The sequence below is a fragment of the Equus caballus genome, chromosome 5 (genome assembly GCF_041296265.1).
Source record: "Equus caballus isolate H_3958 breed thoroughbred chromosome 5, TB-T2T, whole genome shotgun sequence".
Lineage (NCBI taxonomy): Eukaryota > Metazoa > Chordata > Mammalia > Perissodactyla > Equidae > Equus > Equus caballus.
In genome coordinates, this window is record NC_091688.1 from 40,835,727 (window position 1) to 40,849,606 (window position 13,880).

The following is a 13,880-nucleotide window of genomic DNA, read 5'->3' on the forward strand; positions in this document are numbered from 1 at the left end:
ATAATAATTCAAATTTATTTCATATAATCCTAGAGAAAAAGAGAAAGAATTACTAGTTACTTAGTAGACGATATTCAGATAGCTTAAAGTTTAGTAGCATTGAGGGCCTCTGGGTCCAGTAGAATGTACAAAAGTCGTACCGAAAAGGAAACTAAAGGAGGGAAGTGGCTGAGTCCACCCTGAGTCACCCCATCTTCAAATACCAGGGTGGGAGCAGGTTGCTAGTTAAGGTTGGGAGCTTCCGGTCTGCTGGGGTTGATTCTGAGAATCCTTGAATTTTTAAATTGTAGGACAAATAGATGAGGGGCTGAGTTCCCAGGGTGTTTGAAAGGATGGACATTGATCATTTCTACCAGGTGGAGGCTGGGCTCTGGACAGCAGAAGAGGGTGAGCACGGTTGCCTGCACCCCAGGACCTGGGGGCCTGGCCATCCTGTCCATCCCTCTGTCTCTGTTGGGCAGCCCTTATGCACTCCAAAGTGATATGTCCTCTCTTGGGGCTCTCTGGGAGGATGGAGATCACCCAGCTCCAACCCTCCTGAGCCAACTTCTTCCAGGCCTAACTGAGGAAGTCCTTTTTGAAGTGTGTCCTCAATCCACTTCACTACAGATTGATTCAAGAGCCTGGTAGGTCATTCCACAAACACACACACATGCACACACTTCGCACCTTCTCAGAGCTTCAATGGGACTGAGGGGGTCTGTCCCCCAACCCTGTTCCCACCCAATATTCCACTTAGCGTTTGGCCTCCATGGTAGCAGTGGGAATAACAATAATCTTTCTCCTTTAAAGCTGCACAGTGCTTTACAGGTTTGCAAAGTGCTTTATTGTCTCATAGAAGTTTGCTTCCAAGAAGGACTTCCCATCCACTGGGGGGGGAGTAAAGACACTCCTTGAAGGCCTAGGAGAATGGGGCCCCCAGGGGTACAAAGGCAGGGGGTGGCAGCAGGGACTTTGGGTGACCCCGACCCTGACCCTCTGCCCCGGTCCACCTCCATCTGTGAGTGTGCAGGTAGGGGTCATCTAGTGTGTCCTGGCCTGGGGCACATCACCCTCCCCACAGGAAATTGGGGAGCTTGGCTTTTGCGTGTGAGAAATCAACTAATTTTTTAAGCACTTGCCTTCTACCAACCCCAACTTGCAATCAGGTTGGGTCCCTCCCCCTATCCAAGGGGGTATGGATGCCCCTTGGCTCTCTTTTCAACAAGAGGAGCCTGCTCTGTGACACCAATGACTCTGTCATGCCCCTCCCTGGCCCTAGACCCCAAACACATCTCCCTCTCCCCAATTTACTCTTCTCGCCCCACCTAGGGACAGATTCCCCCTGCTCTTTTTGTCCTAGAAACCCCGCTAGTTTGGGAAGGTAGCGTCTGGGGTGGGGAGGGCTTCCCCTTCCCCACTCGAGGGTGCGGGTGGGGTAGGGTGGGTGGGGGGAGACAGCCCTGGGGCAGGAGGGATGGTCTCTCCACTGTAGAAAGTAGAGTAGGATTGTGGTCAGACTTAATTTGAGGCATCTAGTGAAGACACTTACAAATGCACCAACAAAAATATTTCAAAAGCAGAATAAAGGCGGGAAACAAACCAGACCCATGAATAATCAAGTCAAAGTGATGTTGCACAAAATGCAGAGAAACCAAGAAGGGGGAGGGTTAATGTATTAAATGTGCTATTAAGAACTTAATTTTATTAAAAGTATTATTACTTAAGGCTCTGGCTTCTTTCTCTGCATGTAGGTCTGAACCACCTTGGGGTGAGTGGGAGAGGCCGCTGTGGGGACTGTAGCTGGGGGTTTTCTCTAGTGTCCTGATGTCCCTGCTCACCTTGCCAGAAGTGGATGGCTCCTGTGCACTTTGACAGCTCCCTCCTGGAGTCTCCAAGCGCTCAATCCCCCCTCTTTTCTCCCCATTTACTGCTATCTATTCCTTGGGGTGTAGTCGGACCTCCTTTCACCCTGCCCTGCAGAACAGGAGAAGGCGAGGCAGGGTGACGAGATTTGTCTGGACAGCCAGCTCCTGGGCTCGATGGAGAAGGGGCAGAGAGCTGGGAGACAGACCCTCCCCACTCATCCCCACCAGATTCAGTCCGTCCCTACACCACACCCACTCTTTTTTTGGATCAGGCAGAAAACTGAATGGAAGACTTGGACCTTCCGCCGCCCAGGCTTTAAACCCGTTCCCCAGCACACACAGACAGGGCTGGCCCTGACTCCCCCTTCTCTCTAATATCTCCCCCTGCCTCCTCCCCTCACCCCTGGCATTGGAGTGACCTCAGTTCTTGGCACCATGGCCTTGGGCACCAGATGGTGCCCGCCGATGGTTTCCTTTGTCTCGCCTTCCAGATACCCCCTCTCCGCCATGCTGTCCTCCCTCCCCCACCTGCCCTGGGGGTTGGCAGAGGGAAGGGCGGGCACCCCCCGCCCCCTTGGCACCGTCCCCAGACCAGAAGACACCAGAGGCAGCTGGCCCTGGGGGGCAGTGGGTATGGTGGGGGGGATGGAGGGAGGGGGAGGGGAAGGGGAATAGGGACTCAGAGGAGGGGCCAGAGTTAAGGAAGAGGCACAGATGGGAGGCAGAATGATGGCCAGGCATTGATACAAAACACAGCTTTATTTGAGGGCCCTAGTCTGTAAGGTGGTGGACAGATAATAGAGATATGGGGGGTGGAGCATGAAGCCCTTAGAGCTCTGGGGAGCTGTGAACAGGGGGCTTGCCACCCTGACATCTGGAACCACAGGGCAGGGAAAGGTCCTGCCTCTGGCGTGGGGTTGGGGGGCACCAGAAAGCCAGTGGGCAGGGTTGGTGCTAGACAAGGTCAGAGGCTGATGCAACAGGCCCTCTTCTCGCCAGGGCCCGGCTCCTGCCCAGCCTGGGCACTGCCTAGGGTGATGGCATTGGTCCGGGTGCTGTTCTGCCTCTGCTTGGACACCTTTGCAAAGATCTCTGAGAGGGCAGAGGGCAGAGGGCAGTGATCAGGTCAGAAGATTTAGAGCCCATGCTCCCCACACACACACTGCATGCCCCTGTCTTAGTCCTGGGGGTGGCTGCACTTAGAGGAAGAAGGAGGTTTTGCTGGAAGGAAGCTGAGTTTGGGCACCCAGGTTCCTTCTACTTACCTGAGTGGAGAAGGACTAACACTCAGCTCCCCGGGAAGTGTGGCCTTCTGCTTCCTTCCCTAAGCTCCGGGCTGAGTAGGGGGCGCTAGGAGGGTCTGAGCCGATGCTGGGACGCTCTGAGGAGGCTGGGGGCCCACAAAGGGGCTGAGGAATCAACTAGGGTGAGGGCTGGGTGTCTGCCTTCCTACCGCTGCCCAGGGATGGAATAGGGGTGCCAAACTGAGGCAGGGGCTCTGACCTTTGAGGACCGTCTCAAAGGCCAGCTCAACATTGGTGGAGTCCAGGGCTGAGGTCTCCAGGAATAGCAGCCCATTGTTTTCTGACAGAAAAGGAAACACACCATTAATGGTAGGGGTCAAAGGCAATAATAATAATAACATTTACTTGATGTTTACTGTGTATGTTTGCTATGTGCTAAACCCTGGGCATGTGTAGCTCATTTATTCCTTAAAACAACCATGAGGTAGGTTTGAATATTATCCCTTTTTTATACAAGAGGAAACGGAAGCCCCGAAACACAGAGACAACGACTAAAGAACTTGCTCAGTGTCCCATGTCTAGTAACTGGCCAAAGAGATGTGAGGCTGGGCTGTGGGACCCCGGAGCCTGCACCCTTAACTACTACATCTTGCTGCCTCTAAACCCCAGAAAACTCCCGGGGAAAATGTGAACAGAGATGGTCAAGGGGAGCTTCCCTGCTTGCAGGGGTGGGGCCGTCTTAAAAGCAGCTATAAATAATTGCCCCTAAAGACAGTCTCAGGGCGAGTGGTGGGACATAACGAGGGACACAGGGTCACAGAAGGGAAGGGCTGGAGATCCTGAGGAAGAGGGGATGGGGGTAGGGGACCCTATGGAGGAAGTCCAGGTTGGGGCCCCAGGGTGGGAGCAGGGCTAGGGGGCAGGCACTGGGATTTCATGGGCCGGGTTGGAGGGTCAGACTAGATCGTGGCGGGCTCTCACCAGCAAACATGCGGGCTTCTTCAGTGGGCACCTCCCGGGCCTGGCTGAGGTCACTCTTGTTGCCCACCAGCATGACGACGATAGTGGCCTCGGCATGGTCGTAGAGTTCCTTCAGCCAGCGCTCCACCACAGCATAGGTCTGGTGCTTGGTTAGGTCAAATACCAGTAGGGCCCCCACTGCACCACGATAGTACCTGGGGAGGGGGGCCAGGGCATGGGTAGAGGGTTGGACAGAGGGGAGGTCAGGGAGGACAGGCTGAGCCTCAGAGCAAAGCCTCAAGCCAAAAAGCCAGAGATGAGTACCAGCAATGGGGAAATAGGAATACTGAGGTCCAGGGATCCAAACCCAGACAGGGCAGCCCTCGGCTCCCATGCCTCATGCTGAGAGCCCTCCAGGCATTCTGGTCCTGGCTCCCCTCTTCCTCCATAGCCCATCTGCCTCCTCAGGTCCTTTGTTCTGATTTTAGCCCCTGCTATCCACCAGTGCATCTGAGGGCTGCGGTCAAATCTGCTTCCTGGATGCCCCACCTTCAAGATCTTCCTCACATGGCTCCTTGACCCACAGTGCCCTCTTCTCCCTGTGGCCATCTTTCTGGAACTAGCTAAATGCCTACCCCGTGCAGCAATCCCTGACTTGACCATCCAAGGCATCCTTGCAAGCATCCAGCTTCACTCCTGGAGTTAGATGGGGCTTCTTTGGACTGGTGACATCTAATTACTCCCATTTTACTGATGAGCCCACTGAGGCTCGCAAGAGGTCAGGTGACCTGTCCAAGAGTGATGAGCATGTCGTGCTGGTGGGTAACTAAGCTCCTGACTCCTGCTTCCTGCCCCCTAGCAGGTGCTGTCCCCCACCACACACACACACACCACCTTTCTCACATTTGGCCTGATACTGACTGGGAGGCCTCTGCACATGATGTCAGGAGGCCTAATTTTCTCTGCATCCTCTGAGTCTTTGTAAAACTCAGCTGAGGGGCCGGCTCGGTGGCGCAGCAGTTAAGTGGGCACGTTCCACTTCAGTGGCCCAGGGTTCGTCGGTTCGGATCCCAGGTGCGGACATGGCACTGCTTGGCAAGCCTTGCTGTGGCAGGCATCCCACATATAAAGTAGAGGAAGATGGGCATTGATGTTAGCTCAGGGCCAGTCTTCCTCAGCAAAAAGAGGAGGATTGGCAGCAGGTGATAGCTCAGGGGTGATCTTCCTCAAATGAATAAATAAATTAATTAATTTAAGAAAAAATACGCAGCTGAGGGGGCCTGCCCTTCCCTTCTGTGGTTAGATGTCAAAGCACTGTGCAGAAGTGAGGGGCACACTAGATCCGGGAGCCTGCCCTTATCCCAGCTCCACCCTAGTTTCACCTGCTTGAACCCCAACCTTCTTGTATTTAAACTGGATTAACGGTAGCACCTTACTCCTGTGGTATTTTGAGGATTACATAAAATGCCCAGTGTAAAGTGCCTTGTACCTCCCTGGGCACAGAGCAAAGACTTTATTTATTTATTTATTTATTTAGTGAGGAAGATTGTCCCTGAGCTAACATCTGTGCCAATCTTCCTCTATTTTGTATGTGGGATGCTGCCACAGCATGGCTTGATGACTGGTGTGTAGGTCCTCACCCAGGATCCGAATCCACGAACCCTGGGCTGCCAAAGCACAGTGTGCAAACTTAACAACTACATAACCAAGCCGGCCCCAACAAAGACTTCTAAGTGGTGGCAATGACTCTTGTTTTTAGTCCCAGTAGTCAGCATCACTATATCCTGTCTAGACTCTTTGTGGCTCACAATACTTGTGTCTCCTCAACCAGCCATGGTGTCCTGTGATCCCATTTAGGGAGCATACTGCTAAGTGCCCTTGCCTCTTTCTCTTCCTCTACCTCTCCTCCAGAGGTGCATCCTGACTTCCCAAGCACCCCCAGCCCTCTGCAGCCCCCCAGCCCCAGGCTCACGCCGAGGTGATGGCTCGATATCGCTCCAGGCCAGCCGTGTCCCAGATCTGAGCCTTGACAGCAGCGGTGCCCAGCATGACAGTGCGGGTGGAGAACTCAACCCCGATGGTGGTACGGCTGTCGTGGCTGAACTCATTGCGCGTGAATCGGGATAGCAGATTGGTCTTCCCCACTCCTGACTCGCCGATCAGCACCACTGAAGGAGTGGAGAGATAAGGGCTGAGCTTGGACCAGAGCGGCCCCAAGCCTGCCTGAGCGTGGAGGGTCTGTTGGTCAGAAAAGGGGAGCTAAGCTCAGAAAACTGAGGAGGGAGCCAGGTCTCCTGGCAGAGAATGGGGTCTGCAACCCTGCTTGATGCATCCATAAGTTTGAAATGGGCTAAGGGACTCTTTAAGTGTTCTGGGCCTGGTCTGTTGGGACAGGCTGCAGACAGTCAGCCTGGGTTTCCAGTGATAGAGTGATGTCTGTGGGCAGTTTGTGGATGTCACTGTTCAGGGGTTGTGTGGAGTGGTTAGCAGAGTGTGTGAATGTGGACAGGGATGATGGAAGGCCTGGCGGGGAGGATGCATATTTCTGGACTAGGGAGAATGTATGAGAACATTGAGCATGTTTCTATGTATATGAGGTGGGAGGACAAGAGGGAGGTTTGGTGTGAGTGTTTGCATGGGAGCAGAGATGTGAACAGGTGTGGGTGAGAAGAAAGCTGGCAGGTGACATGTCTATGGGTGGGGGCAAGGTATGGAGATATGCGTATAAGAAGTTAGGATCCAGTTGTCCCATAAAGGAGGGGCAGTCTTGCATGATTAAGACCATGGGGCTGGGTGTTGGACCAGCCATGTGTCCTTCAGCAAGTTATTTAACCTCTCTGACTTTCTTCTGCATATGAAAAATGGTAATAACGATAGTGACTATCTTATGGGTCATTGTAAGAAGTAAATGAGATATTGCCCAGGATATAGTGAGTGTGCAAAACTGTTACTGTTATGACTGCTGTTACTGGGCCAGTGATTTTACCTCCAGGTTTCCAGGGACAAGGATCCATCAGAGGGGCTATGAGGAGCCTTTGGGCTGGTGGGCAGTGTCCACCATGGGTGAGCTGGGGGCTGGGGTACAGTGTCCAGGGCTAATGTAAGTATGACCCACAAATTGCACTGACACTGAGCTGAGCATCCAGGATTAGAGGCCACCCAGAGTGGTTCTGGAGAAGCGGGCTGGCGCCCTGGGAGCCACATACTCTGGGGTCTCTGATCCCGACTCAGGCTCTGACTAGCCATGTGACCCTGAACAAGTGGCTCACCTTTTCTGGGTCTCAGTTTCCTTGTTTATAAAATCTATAAAGGCCTCCTCCAACTTTAAAAAGTCCTTATTTGTGTAGGGCAGGAAAGAGCTAGGAAACTTATGGGTGTGTGTGGGTAACAGGATTTGCACGTGTGTGTGCGTTCCTGCCTCTCGCCTACTGGGAACTTCATCCCCATCCCATCCCTCTGGTGCGTGGGCTCCATGCCCTCTCCTCAGGCCCAAATGGTGCTCAGGGCGAGGGCTTTGGAGTCAGACAGACTTGGGTTTGCATACTGACTCTGTGACCTTTCATAAGCTACTTACTCTGTCTCATCCTCATCTGTAAAATGAAGATATTAATTGTTAACACTGACTGAGTACCTAGTACGTGCCTACTCTGGGTAAAGGCTTTACCCATATTAATTCATTTAATCCTCAATGCCATGAAGCAAGTACCATTACTATTCTCATCCCATTTTTACAGAAAAGGAAACGGTGGCACTTGGGGGGTTAAATGACTTGCACAAGGTAACACAGCCAGCGTGGTAAACACAGAGGTGTGCTGCCCAGATCTGGCTTCAAGGAAGGACTGGTCCCCAGCTGCAGGGAGTGCAGTCAGCAGGCGGCTTCCAGCTGTCAGCTCCTTCAGCACCCGCCTCTGGTGCAGACAGCAGCTGTATCTGAGGTCGTGCCTTTCCTGGGCAGCCCGCCTCCAGTGCAAGGTGAGGGGATCACGGGGCTGCCCGCCCTTGGCCGAGGCTTTGTGATCCTGTGCTGCAGTTTGCTTCTCCCGCTGCCCAGTCCTGTTTCCTCTCCCTTCCTTTCACTGGTGTTGATCCCTAATAAACATCTTACACCCTGAACTTCTCAGGGTCTGCTTCTGGAGACCCCAACCTGCAATAACGAGTAAGTGGAACAGCTGAGATCTGAACTCAGTCTGGCTCCTGATCGTGATGCTTTCAGAGCAGAAGATAACTTCTGGAGTTGTGATTAATGAGCTAGTGGCTGGCACATGCTAAGGGCTCAATAAACGGCAGTCACTAGTAGCAGTACTGCCCCAGACTACTGCTAACCCTTCTCCAGCCTCCCCTTCCTGGGAAGGATGCCGGGAGTACAGTACAGGTTCCTCAACCCAGATGCCTGAGAGTCCCAGCCTACGAGAGGGTGGGGCTGAGGCTGGGAGAGGCATGGGGTGCGGTGGCTGGAGAGGGAATCAGAGCTCCGCCGGTCCACCCTGCCCTGAAGGAGGCGTGGAGGTGGGCGTGGCGGGGGGGGGAGGGGGGGACAATAGAGGGGCCAAGCACCGCGGCTGAGATAAAGGAGCAGGAAAGAAACACACACTTCCAGGAACAGCCAAGTGGAACCTAGCGCTTGGTATTTGGGCCCAAGGGGTCTGCCAAGGGACAGCAGACAAGGCCACGAAGAGTCCTTCGGATCCTATTTAGACCCTGCTCCCAAATCATTACAGCTTCCCTATGTCTTCACCCAGCCCCGTGATGAAATAAATCTTTCCTTTCCTATACATCTGCCCAGAAAGATGAGTTTCTTCCTTTTAAGTCTGCTTGTTTCCCCTCTTCTCAGGAGAGAAGTCCTCTCTGAAGTCTGACCTCCATCTCTTGTGCTGCAGTGGCTGCCTATTCCCAGGGATTTGGGCTTCTGTTTGGAATGAGGCAGAGGAGCCTAACTCAACACTATTAAGAAGTGATCACCATCATTATTTACAACAGGAGAGCATTCCAGCAGCTCCAGGGCTTTCGCCCCAGTAACCAGACCCTCCCCCACTCCCTGCAGCCTTCTTTCTTATCCAAAGGAATGATGAGCCCTGGGGTGGGGGGTAGGGGTGCATCCTGGTAAGAGAGAGAAAACAGGAAGGGGCCACCCCTGGCTCTGTTGGTCTCTTTATGGGTCTCTCTCAGGCTTCCACTCTCTTTATGGAACCCAACTCACCCTTGAAGACAAAGTTATAATCTTCCTCGTTTCCGTTCCCCATCTTGGCTCCGCATGGAGGGTACAAGTGTCTTCAAGGGCAGAGGTGCCGTGTCTATGCGTTAGCGCAACGCCCTCAACCCTCAGTTCTCAAGAGACCTGGATCCGCCCCTCCTCTCATTGGAGGTAAAGAAACTTCTGCAGCCAGAGGGATTGGGGGCTGACTTAAGGCTAGGCAGGGCCTAGGGAGGCTCAGCTCTGGCAGGTGGGAGTGCTGCAGGGAAGCTGAGAGGACGGAAGCTGAGAACAGGAAGAGCGGGGCGGCTGGAGACCTGGGGCCCAGGTGGGTGGAGAGACGATGACGTCAGACAGGTTAGACAGGTTGGGTGTCTGCTCTCTGCCTGGGCTCCTCCTGCAAGCAGGTGAGCAGGCTCCAGGGGCTGATAGCAGGACAGGACCTTCAGAGAGCTAGATGAGGACTGAACACGCCTGGCTAGGCACCTGAGACCTGTGGCCAGGTGGGCCCAGCCACCAGTGAGTGAGAAAGAGCCTCTCAGGGAACAGAAATCTACTTGACTTCCTGTTTCCCTTCAGAGCCCTCAGAGCTGGTATCTGGGAGAACCAGAGGAAGGGCTGTTGGGGCGAGGGCCTGGGGCTGACGGGATGCCAGTCACCCTGCTGCCGTGCAGAGCTCTGGGGGAGCTGCATCTCTGGCACAGCAACTTCTGCCCCTCCCCGACAGCCCAGGGCCTGGGACGGGCAGTATGCCTCACCCTGGGTGGAGCTGGAATTTGCAACCTACCTCTTCCCTGAGATGGGTCCCTTCCTATGGCACTGGGAAGGGACTGGTAGCTCCCCATCCAGACCTGCTCTAAGGACACTGGGTAGGGGGAGACCTGGGGCAGAAACAGCCAGATGGGGTGAGGGGTCTGAGTGTAGGGGCAGGATCTGGAGATGAAAGCCTCTGAGAGGTCTTCTGGGTTTCTTTTGCTCCCTCTCCAGAACCTGAGGCCTTACAGCAAAGCCATCCATCTCCAAAGGGCTTCAAGATCTGGAGAGGGTCTATGTGAACATAGGAATATCTGGGAGAAGATGAAAGGGGTGGTCCCTTGCAGGCAGCTAGGGGGCGCCCTCCCAACCCCAAGAGTAGAAAAAGCTCCCCCTGACAGTCAGGACTAAAGGACCCTGAATGCCCAGGGCCCTATATTCTCTATGTTCAACATGACCTCCCACCAGCCCCTTCCTCCTCTGAGCTCACTCCCAAGGTTTTGCTACCATGTGGGTAAGATTCAGCTCTGAGTGGCAGGGGCCAGGTGAGGTTACACCACCGGAGAGGCCAAGGGAGCTGAGGCACCACTGCCCCAAACCATTTGGTTGTTGGAGGTCATAGTGAAATCAGTGGGTGGAAATCCATCCTTGCAGAACATGAAGAATCCTATAAGCATCCCCTGCTCCTTCCTATCTCCTCTGATTCCTCCCACCCAAGAAAGCAGCCAAGACACAAGACAGGAGTTGAAGTTTATTCTTGGAAAAAACAAAGTCCTACCCTCCCTCCACAGTCCAGGAAGGTTTCCCCAGGGGGCCCTGCCCCTCCAAATGGTCATCTCTCTTTTCTGACTCCAGCTTCCACCAATGCCCATTACGATGCTGCTACTTGGGTGAGGGGCTCCTCCAGATACTGCACCAAGGCCTGGGCCTGCAAGAGGGAGAGCAGAAATCAGTCCCACACACAGCCTGCACTAGAGGGATCCCAAATCCAGGTCTACACCCAATGCTGAGCACCCACCCCTAGCCCACACCAGACACTGATTGGGTGACATGAGAAGGACTCCAGAAGGTGGTGGGTATGGGAATGGACACAGTAATGGAGCACAAAGGCTGAGCCCAGGGCTGTGGAGGGATGGGCACATACACACCTTGGCCTTGAGCATTCCGAAGCCAACAGTCTCCTTGGCATACATACACAGCAGAAGGTTGGCCACTCGGGTGATGGCTACGCGGCCCTCCTGGTGGGGGTGATATCATGGGATGTGACTTTCTGCTTGGCACCTTTAGCCCGCTCTTTCCCCCAAGGGCTCCTCTTGAGAGAGACTATATCTTCCTTCCATGGCCTGGGCACGGCAAGAGCTTCTGGGCTTTGGCCACAGCCCTGGACATGGGGTCCTGAGCTCCGATTCCAGCCTCAGCATAGCCACCCACTAACCAAGTTACCCTGGGAAACTTAATCTCGCAGGAACTTGGTTTCTCTTTTTCTGTAACCCCACCTCACCCCAGTTGGTGAGGGTGCTGGTAAACATGAAGGAGTCTTGCATCTGCAAAGGGCTGTCCAAATGGGTGATGTTATTATTATGGGTTCACCCCAAAGACACTGTAAGGGGCTTGGGAGCAGTAACCCAACTTGTATTTCTCCTCTTTTCCCACGGTAATGCTTTTCAAACTGCAAGTCTGACCCCAGGGTTAGGAGATCAATTAAGAAGGCTGATCAGCATGAAAAGAAGAGAAATGAGGAGCACTGCACATAGTAAGCGAAGTACTTTTTCATGAAACTTTTGATTTAGTGGGTGTATGTGTGCACTGGGCTCTGACAAAATGTAATCCTTATGGCTGGGTTGGGACCAAAACGTTTGAAAGCTATTGCCCTATAGCACCAGCCCTAGGCTAGGCACCCAGGAGTCGTCAGTTGAACTGAAATGGCATCCTTGGTTGGGCAGGGGGTGAGGAAGAGGTAGGCAGCTGAGACAGTGGAATTCTTTCCTGGAGAGTTCACTCGTGGGGCCTTTTCAATTCGGCTCAGCAAATTTTCACTAGGTATCCACTGGGTGCTGGGAGGCAGGTGCTATACTCCCTGCCTCTCTGGCCTCTGCTCCTACTAACCTCCTCCATTCTCATGCCACCTCAGCCACATCAACCTTGTTGATCTTTGACCAGGCATCATTCTGCCTCAGGGCCTTTGCACTTGGTGTTCTCTCTGTCAGAAATGTTCTTCCCCTAGATAGCCACATGGCTTGCCAACTTCTTTCAGATCTGTGATGAAATGTCACCTTTGCAGTCAGATTGTCCCTAACACATATGCCCCTCTATTTTCCTCCATAACATTTTCAATACCTAACATACTACTTTTTTAAATAACATATTTTACTTATTTTTAAAAACATGTTTACACACTTATTTTACAAAACATACATATTTTACTTATTTTAAAGTATATCTAAGACCAAGCTCCATTAGGGCTATAGTTTTTGTCTGTCCTATTTGCTATTTTTTCCCCCAGTCTTGAGAACATTGCAGGGACCTAAAAATCTGTTGACTGAACACATACAAAGGTGAGTGAGACAGTTTCTGTTTCCAAGAAGTTCACAGCCTAATGGCCACTTCCCCTTTCTGGACTTCATCTCCTTTCTCTGTAAACTGAAGGGATTGGCCAAGGGTCTGGGGACTCTGCCACGCTTCTGTGAGTCTGTGAATTTGCAATGACAACACTTTGTGTCTGCACATCATTAGACAGTTTATATCCACTCTTTCATTTATCTTCACAAGAACCCTGGGCGGCCCGGGTCGGGGTGGGAGTGTTGTTTCCACTTTAGAGATGTGCTATGGAAGCTCAGACAGGTTAAGTGACTTACCCAAGGTTCCACAAACGTTAAGTGGCTGGCTGAGACCAGAACCCCAGTCAGACCTCGGGTCCAGGGCTCCTTCCTCACCACCACTTGATGCATAGGGTCCTGCCTATTATAAATGCTGCTGCAGACCAACTCTTAGTAATCTTCCAGAGATCCTGTCCCTGCCCCTCCAACCATCCAGGATGGGGTCCAGTTCGCCCCCTCGGGTTCCCCTTCCACGACAGAGGAAGCGGCTCCCTCTCCATACCATGCAGTCCATGAGGATGAATTTGAGATTGTCTTCATTAAACGCTTGGTTCCCGTTCCGGTCATAGGCGGCCCAGATGTTACTAGCGATGGCTGCGGTGACCCGGGCGTCCGTATCCCCGTAACCGGAGTAGGCCAGCAGAGATCCCTCGTTATTCAGCAGCCTGGCAAGGGACGGCGAGAAACACCGACGTGGTCGAGACGGGAGTAAAATGCCTCGGTTTCCGTCCCAACTCCCGTCACTAGCGCTTCTAGAAAGCAAGGGTCTGGGCTGAGGGTGTCCTGGAATGTGCCCCGAGCACCCACCACGTCTGTGTCCCTTTTCGAGAGGGGCTTTCTCTGCCGTCCCCTAGCTGCTGCCTCCTCTGCCACCTCCTCCCTTCCCGGAGATCCTACCCGACCCCTCCCTTGGAGAGCCTCGCGCCGCCCCCCTCCAGTGCTCGCGCTCGGATCCTCGGTCCGCACTCACAGGGTGCTCTGGACACCTCCAGTGTTGGCTTGGCTCAGCACCTGGGTTAAAGCCTTGGGACGCAGCATGCCTGCGGCTCCTAACCTCGGACTTTTGTACCCAGATCCCTGAGTTTCCTCCTGCGGGCCTCCGCCTGCCGCTTCCCGTAGTCCAGCTGCCCTGCTCTGGAGCGTCCTGGGAGTTGTAGTTTCCTGGCCTGGCTTGCGTGGTTCTGACTCAACACCGCCCCACCGCGGGGGGCACTGGGAATTGTAGTTCCTTGTAGCCTCGCGAGGCACTCTGGGAACTATGGCTCGCCTTTCCAGCGAGACCACGCGG

General features: G+C 53.5%; 2 protein-coding genes across 2 annotated transcripts; both read right to left on the bottom strand.

The window, feature by feature from the left end:
- Positions 1 to 2,587: 2,587 nt before the first annotated feature.
- RAB25 (RAB25, member RAS oncogene family) lies at positions 2,588 to 9,916 on the bottom strand. Its single transcript, XM_001499749.4, has 5 exons — positions 9,249 to 9,916; positions 6,024 to 6,219; positions 4,073 to 4,266; positions 3,351 to 3,431; positions 2,588 to 2,939 (listed from the first exon to the last, which is right to left on the bottom strand). The coding sequence occupies exons 1-5, from the start codon at positions 9,289 to 9,291 to the stop codon at positions 2,812 to 2,814; spliced, it is 642 nt and encodes a 213-aa protein (XP_001499799.1). The 5' UTR covers positions 9,292 to 9,916; the 3' UTR covers positions 2,588 to 2,811.
- An 817-nt stretch (positions 9,917 to 10,733) lies between these two features.
- LAMTOR2 (late endosomal/lysosomal adaptor, MAPK and MTOR activator 2) lies at positions 10,734 to 13,786 on the bottom strand. Its single transcript, XM_001499855.6, has 4 exons — positions 13,563 to 13,786; positions 13,095 to 13,257; positions 11,144 to 11,233; positions 10,734 to 10,923 (listed from the first exon to the last, which is right to left on the bottom strand). The coding sequence occupies exons 1-4, from the start codon at positions 13,628 to 13,630 to the stop codon at positions 10,867 to 10,869; spliced, it is 378 nt and encodes a 125-aa protein (XP_001499905.1). The 5' UTR covers positions 13,631 to 13,786; the 3' UTR covers positions 10,734 to 10,866.
- Positions 13,787 to 13,880: the final 94 nt, after the last annotated feature.

Excerpts from the sequence above, each read along its gene's own strand:
- RAB25 (XM_001499749.4), bottom strand. The coding sequence starts at position 9,291 with ATGGGGAACGGAAACGAGGAAGATTATAACTTTGTCTTCAAGG. Across the intron at positions 6,220-9,248 it reads TTATAACTTTGTCTTCAAGG|TGGTGCTGATCGGCGAGTCA; the intron begins GTGAGTTGGGTT and ends CCACTCCTTCAG. Across the intron at positions 3,432-4,072 it reads AGAAGCCCGCATGTTTGCTG|AAAACAATGGGCTGCTATTC; the intron begins GTGAGAGCCCGC and ends CTTTTCTGTCAG.
- LAMTOR2 (XM_001499855.6), bottom strand. The coding sequence starts at position 13,630 with ATGCTGCGTCCCAAGGCTTTAACCCAGGTGCTGAGCCAAGCCAACACT. Across the intron at positions 13,258-13,562 it reads GGAGGTGTCCAGAGCACCCT|GCTGCTGAATAACGAGGGAT; the intron begins GTGAGTGCGGAC and ends GTCCCTTGCCAG. Across the intron at positions 11,234-13,094 it reads TCATCCTCATGGACTGCATG|GAGGGCCGCGTAGCCATCAC; the intron begins GTATGGAGAGGG and ends CACCCCCACCAG.